The sequence below is a fragment of the Mustela nigripes genome, chromosome 6 (assembly GCF_022355385.1).
Source record: "Mustela nigripes isolate SB6536 chromosome 6, MUSNIG.SB6536, whole genome shotgun sequence".
Lineage (NCBI taxonomy): Eukaryota > Metazoa > Chordata > Mammalia > Carnivora > Mustelidae > Mustela > Mustela nigripes.
In genome coordinates this window covers 77,465,538-77,481,904 of record NC_081562.1, presented here as the reverse complement: position 1 = coordinate 77,481,904, position 16,367 = coordinate 77,465,538, and the positions used below count along the sequence as shown (strand labels likewise).

At 39.2% G+C, this 16,367-nt stretch overlaps 1 protein-coding gene across 2 annotated transcripts in view; it reads right to left on the bottom strand.

Annotated features, from left to right (window-relative positions):
* Positions 1–7,856: 7,856 nt before the first annotated feature.
* The window catches only part of PDZRN4 (PDZ domain containing ring finger 4), a 349,858-nt gene continuing 341,347 nt past the window's right edge, over positions 7,857–16,367 (bottom strand). For both annotated transcript variants that reach the window (XM_059402905.1, XM_059402906.1), the window contains 2 exons: positions 15,893–16,009; positions 7,857–12,248 (listed from right to left, as the gene is read on the bottom strand). In XM_059402905.1, coding sequence (XP_059258888.1) covers positions 10,722–12,248; positions 15,893–16,009 — 1,644 coding nt within the window. In that variant the 3' untranslated portion in view covers positions 7,857–10,721. The remainder of the gene's footprint in view (positions 12,249–15,892; positions 16,010–16,367) is intronic.

The following is a 16,367-nucleotide window of genomic DNA, read 5'->3' as shown; positions in this document are numbered from 1 at the left end:
CCTAATGCTGTCAAAAGTAATTAGCTCACTCCACATTCTTTGTAATCGTCAACGATCCCTTACTGGGCAAGTGAAGCAACTTAGCAATTAGTTGCTATCTGGTTTTTTTCAAATAACGATTTTGACAGGTACTTAATCCTAAGCAACTACAGGTGATATATTGTTTATATCATTTATATGATACATTACTAAGGTCTCATTTTCCATATTCAAGGGGGATATAAATATATTCGCATAACAGGAAAAGTAACTTTATTCTAGAATCTTACATGAGGGCTTGTTTACTGGGACCATATCTAGTACCAAGAACAATATTGGTTAGACTTAAAGCAGGAGAACAGAAATTGCTTCAAAAAGGATGAACACCCACCCGTTGCATTGACATGGATGGAGGGGATGATGCTAAGTCAGATAAGTAAGCAGAGAAAGACAATTATCATATGGTTTCACTCATACGTGGAACATAAGGAAGAGCACGGAGGACCACAAGGGAAGGGAGGGAAAACTGAATCGGAAGAAATCAGAGAGGGAGACAAACCATGAGAGACTCTGGACTCCAGGAAACAAACTGAGAGTTACAGAAGGGAGGGGGGTGGGGGGTGGGGTAAGTGGGGGATGGGTATTAAGGAGGGCATGGATTGTGCGGAGCACTGGGTATTAAAAGCAAACAATGAATCATGAAACACTACATCAAAAGCTAATGATGTACTGTATGGTGACTAACATAACACAATGAAAAATATATATATATACAGAATTAGAAGCAAATCTAGGGTAAAATTTTCAAAGATTTTTAGCTCATGTATGGAAGAAACTTGAAAAAGGTGCTTTCCCAAATTTCACTATAATCCTAAAAATTTATTTGACATTACCAATATAGGTTCAGAAGATGAAATGTTTTACCTCTCAGAAATCAAAATTTGAACAACTATGATAAAGAAAAAATTGAGTTATTTTTCTATTCTCTCTATACAAATAATCACAAAATAATTGTCATGAAAGAGGTGATCTAAGTGTAGGTAGTCAAAAATACAGAAGGAATAGATACTAAACATATATGTTTGGCAGATAATTAATCATATCTTAATTTAAAATTTTTGTGATACTTGTAAACTTTACAAAATTTGTAGTTGTTTGTATTTTCTTTTTACCTTCTAATGAATTTTTACTTTTGGATCTAATTTTGAACTCATAATTTTAAAAAAATTTTAAAGTTTTTAAAAAGAATTTATTTCTTTATTTGACAGAGAAAGAGAGAGTATGAGCAGGGGGAGAAGCAGTGAGAGGGAGAAGCAGGTTTCTGCTGAGCAGAGATTCTGACCTGGGACTCCATCCCAGGAGCCTGGGACCATGACCTGAGGCGAAGGCAGATGCTTAAACCGACTCAGCCACACAGGCTTCCCCATACTCATAATTTTTAAAAAGATTAATTTATTTATTTTAGAGGGAGAAGGTGAGTGTGTGCACACATGCACAAGCCGGGGGAGGGGCATAGGGGGAAAATTTGATGGGGGCTCGATCCCATGAACCATGAGATCACGACCTGAGCTGAAGCCAAGAATTGGGCACTCGCTGAGCCATGCAGGCACCTCTTGAACTCATAATTTTTATACATGTATTTTTAAAATTAGAATCTCTGAATGTTGAAGCCCCGCAAAGCCTGGATATTTTCCCAGAAGAGGGAAAATGCATGGCTTTCCCTTCCCTTCCTCCTGCCCTCCTTTCTCCTGTCATTGCTTACATTGACCAAGTCCAGCTGACACGAGCGCTTGGACATATAACCCAAGGGCATCTGCAGGGTAGGGGAAGGGAAATGCATAAGGAGGCAAACATGTGGCAAAACGTCACATCAGGGAAGGAGGGAAAGTAGTTCCTTTTATATTCTGCTGGCAGGAGTTGAAAGTGGCCCCCCTTTGCGGAGGGTAGTATTTATGAGAGTGACCATCAAAATCACAAACATACCTACCCTTCGACCCTGCAACTCAACTTCTAAAAACTTATCTGAGATGTACTCACTCATGCAGGAAATGATGTATTTATAGGGTTATTAATTAAGGCATTGATTGCAATAGTTAAAGATTAGAGACAATCAAAGTATACATAAATGGGCGATAGGTGAATACTTTTATGGTATATCAATACGATGTAATACTATTTCCTTTAAAAAGGAGGAGAGCAAACAAAAGAAAGAGGAAACTCTTTATGGATTAATATAGAATTATATTAAGTAAAAAGGGTTTGTTCAGCTATGCTATCATTGATGTAAATAAAGATAATAAACCTTCAGCTCAAAATCTAAAATCCATAAATCTCTGACCACCAAATATGTTTTCCCATAAATAATTGGATTGCAAAACCTGACTTGAAGTTGCTGGGGTTATTTATAATTTAAATGGTCATATATTTTACTGAAGAAACAGTTAGGTGTTTAGTTATGTGGTGTTTCCCCAGATATACTGGGAATGTTTCTAAAATCCATTCTCCAGGCTAGAAAGTGGCTCCATAGGAGTTGGGAGGACATGTGAATGGGAGACTCCTCCTCCTACTTTTAATGAAGCAGGGATATGACGTCTACAAACCACCCCTTACTCCCCAGGGCACAGGAGGAAGAAAGGCAATGAAAATTTGGTATCCCTCACATCCTTGACACTTACTAGGTTTCTATTCATTGCTCCTCTCCTGGTAACCAGACCTTTGTTGCCATAGAAGGGTCTAGATGAAAAAAAGAAAACCAGTGGATGGTATGATTGGTGCCCCCAGCACCCATTTCTCCATTCCCTGTCTCCTCTTCTGAATTTCACATCTGTTTATTTATTTTTTTAAAAGATTTTATTTATTTATTTGTCAGAGAGAGGGAGTGCACAAGCAGGGATCGGGGAGACAGAAGGAGAAGAAGACTCCTCGCTGAGTAGAGAGCCTGATCAATCCCAGGACCCTGAGATCATGACCTGAGCCGAAGACAGACATTTAACTGACTCAGCTACCCAGGCATCCCCCCATCTGCTTTTCAAATTGATCATTAGACATTTCCTTTTGGATTGTGTTATTGGCACCCTGAAATCAACATACCTCAGAGCGAATTGTTTACCTTTTTCTTCCAGAGCATCTTTCCCAGGCTAAGTATGTTCTGCTGAGTGGTATCATCATTACTCGGTAACATAACCAGAAACCCGGACAACATCCTCAAATTCTTCCTCCCTCTGCTTATCTCCTATTCTGTATCCTGTCATTTTCCAAGGCTGGCTATAATAGGATTGCCAGACAAATTACAGGATGTCTAATTCAATGAGCATTTCTGATGAACTGTAATTTTTAATATGTCTCCAATGAATGCTTACATTTAAAAAATTATTCACTGATTCTCTGAAATTCAAATTTAACTCTGTATTTTACTCTGTATTTTATTTGCTTCTCTAATCTGCATCCAAATCTACATCCCTAGTTCCTATCTGTCAAATCCTCTCTTATTGGCCTCTTATTCAAGTTCTTCTCTCTTCTCTCCCATGTCAGTGGAACAAACAGCCTCCTAACTGGTTGTCCTTCCTTCATATGTTTCTGCACCCAACACACGGACTAAATTGCTAATAGACGGATATTTCTAAATCACAAATTTGATCACTTTAACTCCTCCCAACTTTTTTGCATGTAAAACTCTTCATGACCTGGCTCCTGCCCAACTCTCCCACCATTTTCATAACTTAAATTCCAACCATAGCTTGTGTGAGAAACCAGCCAATGGGTCTGTTGGATGACCCATGGCGGCTTTCCCCCATGTAGTCCTACAACAAGCTTTCTCATGTCAGCAGGTCTGCATCTTCACTGGCAAAGCTTATAATTATCCAAATGGCTCATAAGCCCATCCCCTTCCCATCTTCTCTATAAATATACAAGATTCTAGGTCTCTTTTCTAAAGAGAACTCCTTGATGTTCTAGAGTGAACCAGGCATATAGATTCTTTCAGAGGGTGGCAAGCATCAAGAAAATGGATTAAAAAAAAATTTTTTTTTTGGTGAATCATGGAAGGAGAGGACAGGCATTATTTTACACCAATGGATTGCTTTCTTATTTTTCCTTTTGAAAGTGTCCTTATTTGCTTCAGAGGCAGATGAGAAATTTACCTAAGATAGCTCCATAACAAACTGTGGTATGGGTGCAACAAAAGGAAATATGGAATAAAATATTTTATTATATATTGCCAATTTGTAGAATGTTAGAACAAGATAAGCTTTGGAGATCATTTATTCAAACCTTATCATTTTCCAAATGAGAACATGCAGGCTCAAAGAAGGGACATAACTTGCTCAAGATCATAGAATTGATGAGAACTCTCCCATGGGTGAGTCATCATGCAGAACTCTGAAGGCAGAGAGGGCTTCCTGAGGGTGATGGGAGCCCAGAGGAAGAAGCTCTCACCTCTCCTAACCCTCCTGTGTTCCTCACTGGTTCCATGATTCTGTGCTGTCTTCTTAATACACTCAGATTTCAGGTGCTCCTACTTCATCCCCCAAGACAAGAAGTTTATTAAGGATCCACATAGAGCACCTAACACACTAAACATGGTAGGCTCCCAAATACATTTCCTTAAGTGTTTTGTGCCATTTCTATTTTTTGTGCCCTCCATCTAATTGATTTTCTGATTAGTGTTCTATGTTTTAAAAAAAGAAGTCAGGTTAAATGAAATGGACACAAATAGCAATCTATGTTCTATTCACTGACCCTACCATAATGAGAACATCATGGCAGGGCTGGTGTATGGAAACACGTGAGTAGGCTTTACCTACTCAGTATTCCTGACAAATATTCCAAGATATGCTGGGCAATTGCATCCCATTGAATCTATTCTTATCGCCACCACAGAGGAGAAGTTAAATAAATGTCTTGGTTTATTAGATTTCTTGTTCAAATACATTTTAGGTTTGAATAGGGAGCACAGACCATGCTTCCTATTAAAATACCAGGCTGTAAATGTTAGTGACAGTCCTGTAAATGGATATCTAAGAAGTTCTTTGCAATAATGGCACATTTCTGATTGTGAATGCGGCAAGCAGCCCTGTAGAAAGGGGTGATAATAGATTTGAAGCAGAATGTAGTTATGAGCTACTTAGCTGAAACAAAACCAAAATCTACCATCATAATTCCCCACCACAGACAACATGCACTTAAAATAGGACCTGACTGGAAAAGAAGAACCAAGCAAAGAACGTCACTTTGATGACATTTAATGACACAAAGAAAATGGTGTCAACTGTCTGGACTCCTGTTTGAAGCAGAACTTATGGAGCTTCGTGAACAAGTTGCTATTAACTCTAAAGTCCGTCCCTAATTTATTGGGAGGCTGGAAGCAGTGGAAGGAAGAGAAACTTTGGGGGCAGACTATCACGAGTTTGCTTCCGGGACCTAGGGCTTAATAGCTGAGGAATTCGTGGTGTTATCAGCCACACGTGATACACATCACCTCTAAGTAAAAATAATAGTTAATATCTCTTGAGTGCACACTCTGTGCCAGTACTTATCTAGCTTCTTTATATGTATTAATCCATTTAATTCTCAGTGTATGAAAGAGGCTATAATGATCTCCACTATACTAAGCAGTGGCAAGCTTCAGTAACTTGCCTGCGAATACAAACTTGGTAAGTGGCTGAGTAGGGAGGCAGAAAGTAAGTAGTAGATAGTAAGAAGTTAAAAATATGTGGTGGGATATTGAACAATGAGAAGGACTCTAGCTTAGAGATGGTCCACGAACCCAGAAGCAACTCTTTTTTGCAATACAACACCATTGACTAGGATGTGTTAAAAAATTCATGGCACCCAAAATCCTGAGCAGCTGCTGTTGGGTAAAACGGAAGAAATGCCAGAAGGACATATGTGACAAAGGTGACTAATAGTGCAACACACTATACTCATGACAGACACATTATAGGAAAAAAGTAGACTCTGTGGGGTAGAAAGCCAAGTGTGTGTTAAGACAACATCATCTATGAGTGTTTAGAAAGAAGAGTGCTGCTAGCAAGAGTTAGAGCAGGTCTCCTGGAGAGATGGGAAGAAAGGAAATAAACATCGATGGAAGGATGGACGGGGGGAAAGAGAAGGTTTTGTCTGACTCGCCAAACACAGTCAGGTAAGAGTGATGTTGGAAATGAGAATGGTGTGTTTGAAAACCTGTGGGGAGGTGTGTCTGACCAAAGCAAAAGCACAGTGGGGCAGCCATGTGAACTGGCTCTGCCTTTGCTGGGAAGGGCAGCCCACTTGAGTGGAAACAGCAAAAAATAAAAGAACAGAAAAATCTCAAAGTTCTCCTCACTAGGTGACTATCTTGATCAATTTTTTTTTGAAGATTTTATTTATTTATTTGAGAGAGTGAGCAAGTAAGAGAGAGCATGAGAGGGGAGAAGGTCAGAGGGAGAAGCAGACTCCCTGCTGAGCAGAGAGCCCGATGCGGGACTTGATCCAGAGACTCCGGGATAATGATGTGAGCCGAAGGCAGTTGCCTAACCAACGGAACCACCCAGGCACCCCTTGGTCAATTATTTTTTGTCAGTGCCTTCCTGCAGTCAGTACTTACTGAAATTCTGAAGCCTTATCAAGCATATTTATAGGGGGAAATGGTTTGTTCTGTCTAATGTCCAAGTCCTTTAATGTACTTCCGAACACATACATCCTGAAAAGAGTGATAGAAAACTGAAAAAAGAACAAAACTTCCAATAAGTGAGAAATAATTTGCTGGGGGAAACTTTTTTTTTAAACTGTTTTTCTGTTTTTAGAAGTGAATTAGTCAGAGAACCTGTTGCAGTGTCCTTTATTAAATGAAAATTAATAAAAATATTTAGTAATAATTATGATGCTATTATATTAGTTATATTGCACCAGTTATATTAATGGTTAGTAATAGAAAAAATTGATATTAATAAATAATTATTAATTAATAGAAAATAAATTTAACTAGACTTTAAAGAATATTGGTTTGAAGGAGCATCAAATTATTCATCTACCCCAGGCACATGTTTCCTGAGGTCTGAGTTGGAAGTCCCTCCCTGGAGAGAAGTATGAGATCAGGTGGAAAAACAGGTTGAAGTTAAATTATGGAAGTCCTTAGATAATAGTCTCAGGCACTCAGACTGTATCCCATGCTCAGGAAAAGACTCTCAAAGGTATCTAAGCAAGTGAGCGAAGTGACATTTAGGAGGTCAAGTGTTGCCACCTTATGTAGGATAGATAGGAAAGGACACACAGGGAGACCAGGTAGAGACATGCTGAAGTAATTAGGCACAAAGCAGTGACAGTCCAGCCAAAGGTGTTCTAGGGTACTGAAGAGAGCTTGACACATTTTGAAGAAAAAAATAACACACAGCTTTGTGACTGACCATATATAAGAGAAATTTGAGCAGATTTAGGTGATAAGCATGAAAGAGAAGGTGAACAATGGCGTCCAGCACAGAGCAAAGAATTTGAAGCAGAGAGCAGAAGCTCATTGGAGGGATAAAAGGAATGTGTTTGGGTGGAAGATTTAGACACACCAATAAGACATGGATTAAGTCAGTAGACAGCTGCGGGAGGCTACGTTACAGGAGTCCTCCCCCAGCCCGCGTTACATCTTCAGAGAAGGACAATCTGCACAAAAGAAGATAGCCACAATAGCCTTCTTCATGGTATGTCATGAAGAGATACCCATCGAATATGTATTGTTTTCCACCCCCTAGATCAGTCACATGTGGATGCTAACACCAATTTCTGTCACATCGTGAGTATAAAAAGCAATAAAATATGGAATTTCAAAGGTTTGTCCAAGGAAAATATTTTTCTTCTTTACACTCACATATTTCTTCTGAACTGAAATAAAATATCCCACATATAAGCAATTATTTTTTTTGCTGAACAACAGATTTATTATTCATTTACTAGAAAAACATGTTTAGCACAAAGATAGGTTACGTAGAAAGATAAAAATGTAACAGTTCCAGATATTCACTGATTTTTGAAAAAGACATTTCTCAACTTGTAGAATGTATAAACACAGACATGAAAAATACCAACATCACATTTTTTAAAAATTGGCAAGAACACTTGGCCTTAATAAAAATAAAATTAAAATGGTAACTTTGGAAACACTGCATTCTGTGAGATGTGTCCATGCTTCTTCTGGAAAAATCTACATGTTGGTTCCAAATCATATTTATCTATAGGAGTAATTTGAATACAGTGAATATTTAAACCCAGCTATGTCAAGAGGATAAACAATAACCACAGCCATTAGGTCAGGAAAGAACTGAGCTTTTAATATAGACATTCTTATGTTTAAAACTCCAGGTGCATTCAGAGTAGTCTTAGTGATTGTATTAATAATGGCTAAAGTCGGAAATGATGAAATTTTCAGTTGCCTTAGATTGCTATTAACATTACTTATCTTAAAATTTCTGAGTCCAGGTTTTTATTGTATGTAATTAAGTTCCATTTTTTTTTTTTTTCCATCTCTGTAACAACCCTTAAGGAGATAAGAACTTGGAAAGCTAGAAGAGTAAGGAAAACAGTAACAAAAGGACCAATATGTGGAGAGAGAGATAAATGAATACAATAATTTAATTCAACCAGCATTCATTATTATTCAAATGGCATTTTACAGAGGTTTACAAAGACAGAGTGGGGACACAAGGGCCAAACTCCATGAACTTAAAATCCATGCAGGGAGACATTATATTCTACTTATGTGATTCAAATAACAGAATTAAAAAAAAATGAAGGTAGAACAATACCGCAGGTGCATCCTAGTGCATGCCAAAATGCTGAGAAAATCTGGTGTCATCAAAAGAGGCTCCGAAGAGAAAATGTCTGTGTGATTACACTCTGAGGGAAGTGTAAAATTTGGCACAGGAACCGCAGCAGAAGAATAGTATAAGATAACTAGAGTGGAAACAGGAAGCCAGGAATAAACTCAGAGAAGACCTCCAAAGAAGGACAGGAGACAAAGTGGGCAAGGGAATGAAGGGCCTGGAACATAAGGCCAAGGCATCAGAGTCTGATTCAAAAGGGAATAAGAAGCCACTGTTGGTTTTTAAATAAGAAAGGAGCTTCAGAAATATTCAGATGTTGTGTCTCCAACCATCTCTTGGGTTGAATGAAAATGTGACCAAACTCATGTTTGCATGTACATGGCTGATTTGGCCTTTACTCTGGAGGCACCATGATTGACATACGTGTGGTTCTTATGACGAAGTTAGATTTCAAGAACCTGGTAAGCTCACTTTTTCATAAACTGACATTTAAGGCATTTCTAGTTGACTATGCTGGAAATTCTCAAAAAGATGATTCCCCCAAATTTATTCCCAAATGATGAACCAAAAGAATGCATGTGGTGCTATAGAGTGAATTGTGTCCCCCTAAATCTCATATTTTGAATAAGTTCTAACCTCCAGTGTAATAGTATTTGGAGATGGGGCCTTTGGGAAATATTTAGATTTAGAAGGAGTCAGGAGGGTGGAGCACTTTCAAGGGGTTCAGTGCCCTTATAAGAAGAGACAGTGGACAACTTCCTTTCTATGTCTCTGCCACCTGAAGACAGAGGGAGAGGGTGGTTATCTGCAAGACAGGAACAGAGCCCTCACCAAGTTGCTGAATCTGCCAGCACCTTGATCTTGGACTTCCCAGCCTCCAGAGCTGTAAGACATAAATTCCTGTTGTTTAGGCTACCCAGTCTAGGATATTTTGTTATGGCACCTCAAGTCAACTAATACACTTATGCCATTATAAACATTTCAGACACTTCACTGACCCCTCTCCATGTGCTTCTGTAGATTTTTCCTGGCTTTACCTTTTATGGGTGGCAGGCCAGGGGGTGTTTAGTTAACATCTGTGGGATGCTTTACATATATTATCTAGTTGAATCCTGGTAAGAATATGTAATGCGATGACTTACGGTAAGTATTTCAAGATAGTTTTATTGGAAAAAAGTGATAGAAAATGTACACATTTTATAATCCACAATTAGGAGTCTTCTAAGGAGTATACACATATAACTAATTTGAGATCTGGTAACCATAGTGGACAATGAAAATAAAACACTCCTTGATAACTTTTCTTAAGGATAATCAATAATTTATTTTTTATCGTCACAATTACCACAATTATCTAGCTACATGACCAATGTCACTACATACCACAGGAAGACTGTCCACCTACACTTCACTGAGACAAAGACAACGGCCATTTATGTGTGAAATGTACAACGGGCTATTAAAAAGAGGTGGTTTTTACATATAAGACAAGATGTGGCACATGATTTATTAACAGGGTTGATTTTAATACGTCTTATGCCAAGAAGCAAGCATAGAAATGTTTTGGCATTGAGTTGTTTTTAAAGTAGAAAATAAGTAAACTAGAGAAATAAATCCAGATCTTAACTTACAATAGATACATTAAAATAGGAAATTAATTGGCTCCTCAGTATTTCTGTTCAAGCTTTTTTTTTGTTTTCTTTCCTTTTGTTAGTTTTTATATATATATAAATGAGTAATACGAATATATCACAAGTTCAAGAAAGATCTCAGCCAAAAAGAAGGTACCAGCATATGAAAAACAAATGAAAAATTACCCAGGTATTTTTGCTTACAAAAAATTTAAACTATCAAGAGTCACAAAATATATATAAAAATGCCACATTGAACGAGGCAATCATACTCTACCCAAACTGGTAGCACCCTCCTAAAATCAGCTGCATCCCATTCATTCGGTCATACAGTGGTGACTGACAAAAAGGCATTATGCACCCGGGTGCCATCCGGAGACTTGGCCCCGTGGGTCATCAGTTCTTGGATTGTCATCCAGTTGTCCAAAATTTTCTTGTTTCTCTTTTTCATCATCTTCTTGTGACTCAGTTCAAGGATGTTGATCTCCTTCTTGCCCTCGCTGCCGCTCTGGGGGCTCTCCTTAAGACACTCCAAGCGGCTCCGCATCATGAACTCCCGGCGCCGACGCTGCTCTTTGGCGCGAACCAGGTGCTGCTTTCTCTCCTCTTTGCTCCAGTAGCGGCCCATTTTCATCTCGCTCATGGTGTCATCATCCGTCGTCATGCCGCTGCGCTCCTCCTTGATCTTTAAGGCACGTTCCCTCAGAATCCGGTCTCGCACCGGCCTCTTGGTGATGTACCGCGTCCCGTCGCTCCTGATCTTCACCTTCCATTCCATCTTGGGCTCTGAACACTTCTGAGCCTCCTTGCACACGCTCACTAAACTCAGCTGGCTCTGAGCATACTCGACCGCGGACTTCTGCTGAATTAACTGCATGTAGCTTTGATAATGGCGGGCATGGGCTGGGATGTTTGCGTATCTGTAGGAGGAGCTGTGGTAAGGAGAGAGGTAAGGGATGTGCTCGCTGCTGGGTTTCTCCTGCTCAGAGACCTTGCTGCCTTCGGAAATCTTCTCCTGGCCCTCCGCGCTGCAGCCTGCTTCGATGGTTTTGGCTTTGGTGGAGGTCGACTCTTTACTGCTCTGTCCGGAAGACGACGGACTGGCAGCCATTGTGCTTCTCAGGTTTTTCTTATTGGTGAGGTTGATCATTCTGGGAAGGGAGCTGTCAGGGGAACGGTCCACAGTGAGCGGGGTGCTTCTGCAGCTTTCTGCTGTGTTGTAAGCACTAGAACTGTCCTTGTCCGACTTCTCCGGGTGTTCGATGATGTCGTCTAGTTTCCCCCGTGGCATATCCATGCTGGTGTTATAATTCCGGAATCCTCCATCGTGCAAAGCCCAGATGTCTCCGTACGGGTCTGTCGCCTTCTGGAGCCTGTGAGCCTGCATGATATTCTGGCACTCCAGTTCAATGTTTCTTAGTTCTTCGTTAAGCAACTGTAGCTCGTGCTCCACTCCCTCTTGTTCCCCTTGATGGCATTCTATTGTGCTGCTCGAGTAATACAGGTCATACTCTCCATGGTTTCGAATCTTGCATTTGAGCTCCAAGAGCTGTCGGAATCTTTCACACTCCTCGTCCGGGTTGCCAAGGCAGTCGGAGTCAATGTACTCGCCAGACACGAAGCTCTCGTTGCACTGAAGCTCAACGCTTCCCAGAGTGTCTTGGCTCTGCCCCAGCTCTCTTGTGCTCTTCAAAGATGTGCTGTTGGGATCCTCGGCTGCGTTCTCCTGCTCTGAGCTCTCATCATTCCGCAAGCTTTCATCCGTGCGCCCTACCCCGCTGTCCTTCTCATGGTTGTTGGAGGACGATGTTGCCGTGTCTGTTGTGCCTTCTTCTTCTTCTTGTTTTTTTGGCTGAGAAAATAAAGTGGAGAGATCAAACAAAACGTGTTATTAAAAAAAAAACAAAAAAACACAGGTTGTTGCAAAACTTGCTTGTAAAAAATGATGCTTCTTGGCAAAGGTATGGTTCCTAGAAAGCTGTTCCAATTTTAGTACCCTTAACCATTTTAGAAATAAAGACAATTTGCTCAAGGCAGCTTTTTATGAACTGAAATAAAGAAAACCAAAACTGCTTAGAGACTTGACTTGGGGATAAATAAAGTAGGCCACATTTTAGTAAATGATTCTTACGTTAAGGTTCTCTCCTACTTGTGAAACTGGCATGAAGTTGTGTAAATGAGGTGACTGTGTGAGTCTCTGAGGTGGTAACACAGAAAAGAATGAGTGAGACAGGTGGTCTAAATGGTCTTCTGCAGTGTGGAGGCCTGGAGTTCTGAAGCCAAGTCACCTTATTATGAGGATTTTTTCCCTGAACTTCAAGCTCAGAAGAAACTTCTCTGATCTATGACACACTGGTTATGGTAAGCTAGAGAGCACAGTATCTCAGGGATACGTTAGTACTGAAGCCTTGGTCCTTCTCTCTATCGATGAGGAACTTTAAGCCCAGATGGAATCAGTTTATGAGTGACTCAGAAAGAAGTAGAAAAGGCCAGTGCCCTGCCCCAGAATCAGGATTTCTTGTATGTCCAGGACGCCATATTCCTGCATAGGTACCCTGACCTCAGTGCCTCTCCAAATCACATTACTCAAAAGCAACAAAATCATCTCAGGACTGCTTTGGGTTACTTAAAAGTATTTTTCTACTCTCTACTACTTTCTTTTCTACTTTCTACTTGGAACTTCCTTCAGATGTGAATTTTATTCTACTCAGAGTAAAGTGGCAGTTCTCATGAAAATTGGAGAAGCACTGATTGCCAGACATGGGCATTGTATCACAAAAATATATTTTTGACATATTTGTGAATACGCACTCATATGTACACTTTATTTCTTGATAGTTTGTAGCTTTCATGTAGAACAAATCACTGTTGCTATCCTAAGAGGATGCTTATGTAATTCTTCTCTGTGACGAGGGTAAAATTATTTTTTCCTCCATCATGTATCATATATATAAGTCTACATGGCAGTTTCTACATTGTATTTCCTTTATATGTAAACTTACCATTTTACGTAAATATTTCCCTCTAGCAGGTGTAATTACACAATTAAATATAATTAAGTCTGTTGGTGTTAAAAAAGGACAGAAAGCATGAGAAAAGGTATTCAAAAACAGGCGTGAAAGAGTCTATCAAGAAAATTGCTTTATTTTCTCCCACAGAAAGCAGAACAAAACATCACATGAACTGCAGAGGAGAGAACATGACCATGTATAATGTTATTTAAGGATTCCCAGTCTTTCCCTAAAATAGTTTTCCTCATTTTTTGAAAATATGTTGAGATTTTAAATGTCATATTGATAAAAAATAATATTCTAAATAAGTAACTGTGATTAACAGTGGAGCACTTGAAATATCTGTATGGTCCTTGCTTATAAGCTGACAATAGAAATCTGATGTGGTGACAGTCACACATACCATAGCCCCTGCAGAGGATGTTATTGATATTGGACATCTGAGTGGATACACCACATTATTTACACTTGTATTTTTTCATATCTTCAATGAGTTTAAAAATATAAAAAACCTAGTTTTGGGGGTTTTTTTTAGTCTTTTTATGTGGAGTGCCAAGGATACAGACAAATTATGCCAGGGGAGGTGTTCCACAATGTGTCAACAGCAACCCTAACATCAAGGATAGTATAGGAAGCGAAACTTTCATGTGTATATGGATTTTAGTTTTGAAGTACAGATATACGTTTTGTTTTTTTAATCAAATTCCCTTTTCTTTAGTCACTGGTTTATAAGCAGTATGAAAATAAAAAAAGCATTTTCCATTCCCAAACCTAGAACTTCCTAGTTTCTAATATAATGCCCCTCTCTCATTTGTCCTTTCCCTAGGAATTATTATGGTGACAGGCAATGCTTCTACCAAGATATTTCTCATGTAGTATTATTGTTTATAAGGGTACAGACTTTTAAAGGTTTCTGTCCTTCTTATCATTTTTCAGTCTCATGCCGAAGAAAAATTTCCACACAATGAAAATCTAACCTCAGGGACATCTAGTGTTACCTCAAAAGACCTAGCATTTGTATTACGTCTGATGAGTAGGCAGCATTTGACACCATATCACTTCACCTGGACAGGATTTCTCCCTTCTTTCTTTATTCCAACATCCCCCTGTCAATTCTGTATCAGGTCACATTTTGTATCTAAGAGAGAAAAAGCCTGAAGCAAGGACTTTTTTGTTTGTAACCAGCAGCTGCCACGAAAAAAATATCTTTATTTGTGGCCAGAGTTGAAATCATACATAAAAATTCCATCTGTCTTACCTATATTGAAAAGCAATCACCACAATGGCAGCACTGCACATGAGCATGAACTACTGTTTGTGAACTGGCCAATGAGTGTCCGTGCTCAGCCCAGAGTAGAGCACACATGGCTTTGACACCGAGTCTGCGACATAACGATTTATTTAATATACGGGCCTGTGCCCATACACACACACATCCATCTCTGTTATGGAAAGCTAACATGGCCATATATTCCATCATGCAGCTTGGTAAAGTGATCGGATGTTTGTGCTTCATGTCCCTAAGTGTAACTGTCCAGGATTTTTAAAAAACTATTAAAAAAAAAAAAACACAACAAAACACCCAAAAAACTATCCTTTAGAATGTGTTAAGAATTCATTTTGAGACCAGGGTGATAAGGATAATGAATGATAATCCATAAACTGACAGCAGAAGCGTTCACGAAATTATACCAGGCAGATGATTGACATGAACGCAACATAAAAAATCTCAGATACTCTGATCTTGTTTTTATCCCATAGGAACAACGACAATCACAAAAGAGTTCCAAGACTCAGTCCACTACAGGCCCCTCTGTAACCTTTCACCAGCAGTGAATTAATTAAGAACAGAAACTTTGCTCATTTTAATTTGTATGCTCAGGATCAAGTGTGGTGCTTGGGACACATGAGGAGCTCAGCATTTTTGGTTGAATGATTATGTGACCCTAAGGCGAGATGATATCAATGATCTCAAATAGTGCGACTCCTGTCGAGAAATACGTAGGTAGGGCCATGATACCACAAACATAAATGAGATTGATGGCTTACATCATGTCATCATCATCTTATACTTGCCTAACTATTCAAATAGACACATTAATATTTTAAATTACAAAATTAGTTTTGGGGAGAAGGGGTAGCTCATGAAATATAGTTTCTCTCTGGCTGGCATATTGAAAAGCAATGCATATTTTTGCTGTTAAATTTCTGAATGAGGTCGAACAGTGCCCAGGTCAACATGTGAATCTTGCTGTACTCTGACATGGTCCCTAAGCTTTCCAAGCTAGAAAGACCTTAATAGAAAAACACTGTTTTTATTCTCTCTGCTTCATTTGAGATGCCCATCTGCTCTAGAAAAATTACCATTACAGAGGTGTTTGATCAAACCCTTTGATTTTGTTTTTACTCCATTTATGGTTCTATATTAAGAAAAAAAAAAAACTAGCAACATTTCAACTGATGTAGGTCAAGTCGTTGGCCCTACCTGCTCCACCTCGTTGGCCGTGCCCTGCATCGCTTCATTATGCTGTTCTTCCAGCATCTCTAAGTTTAACTCCTCTAAGAATTCATTCCTTTCATCTTCCAACCAGCCTTCATCCAACTGCAAAAGAATACATTAGTACATTACATTAGGTTAGTGGGAGCTCATGCTAAAAGAGGGTAAACTTAAATGGCGATGCCTGACCAGTTCCTTTTATCATAATGATTCTCTTCAGAATACCAGCCTCTGGTAGGTTCACCTCTCAGAAGGGAGAAAAGGTGATTAAAAAAAAAAATTGGACTCAGATGCCTTTTAAAATCCTTTCCTGAAACAGAGCTACAGATTTTCTCTCATAACCAAGTAGATCTCACAGCACAGAACATTACCGTCTTTCAGAATATATGAAAAGCATATTGCATAATCCACAGCTGTCACGCTCATTACCTCCAACAGTGCCCGTATTAAAGCACTGCAAAGG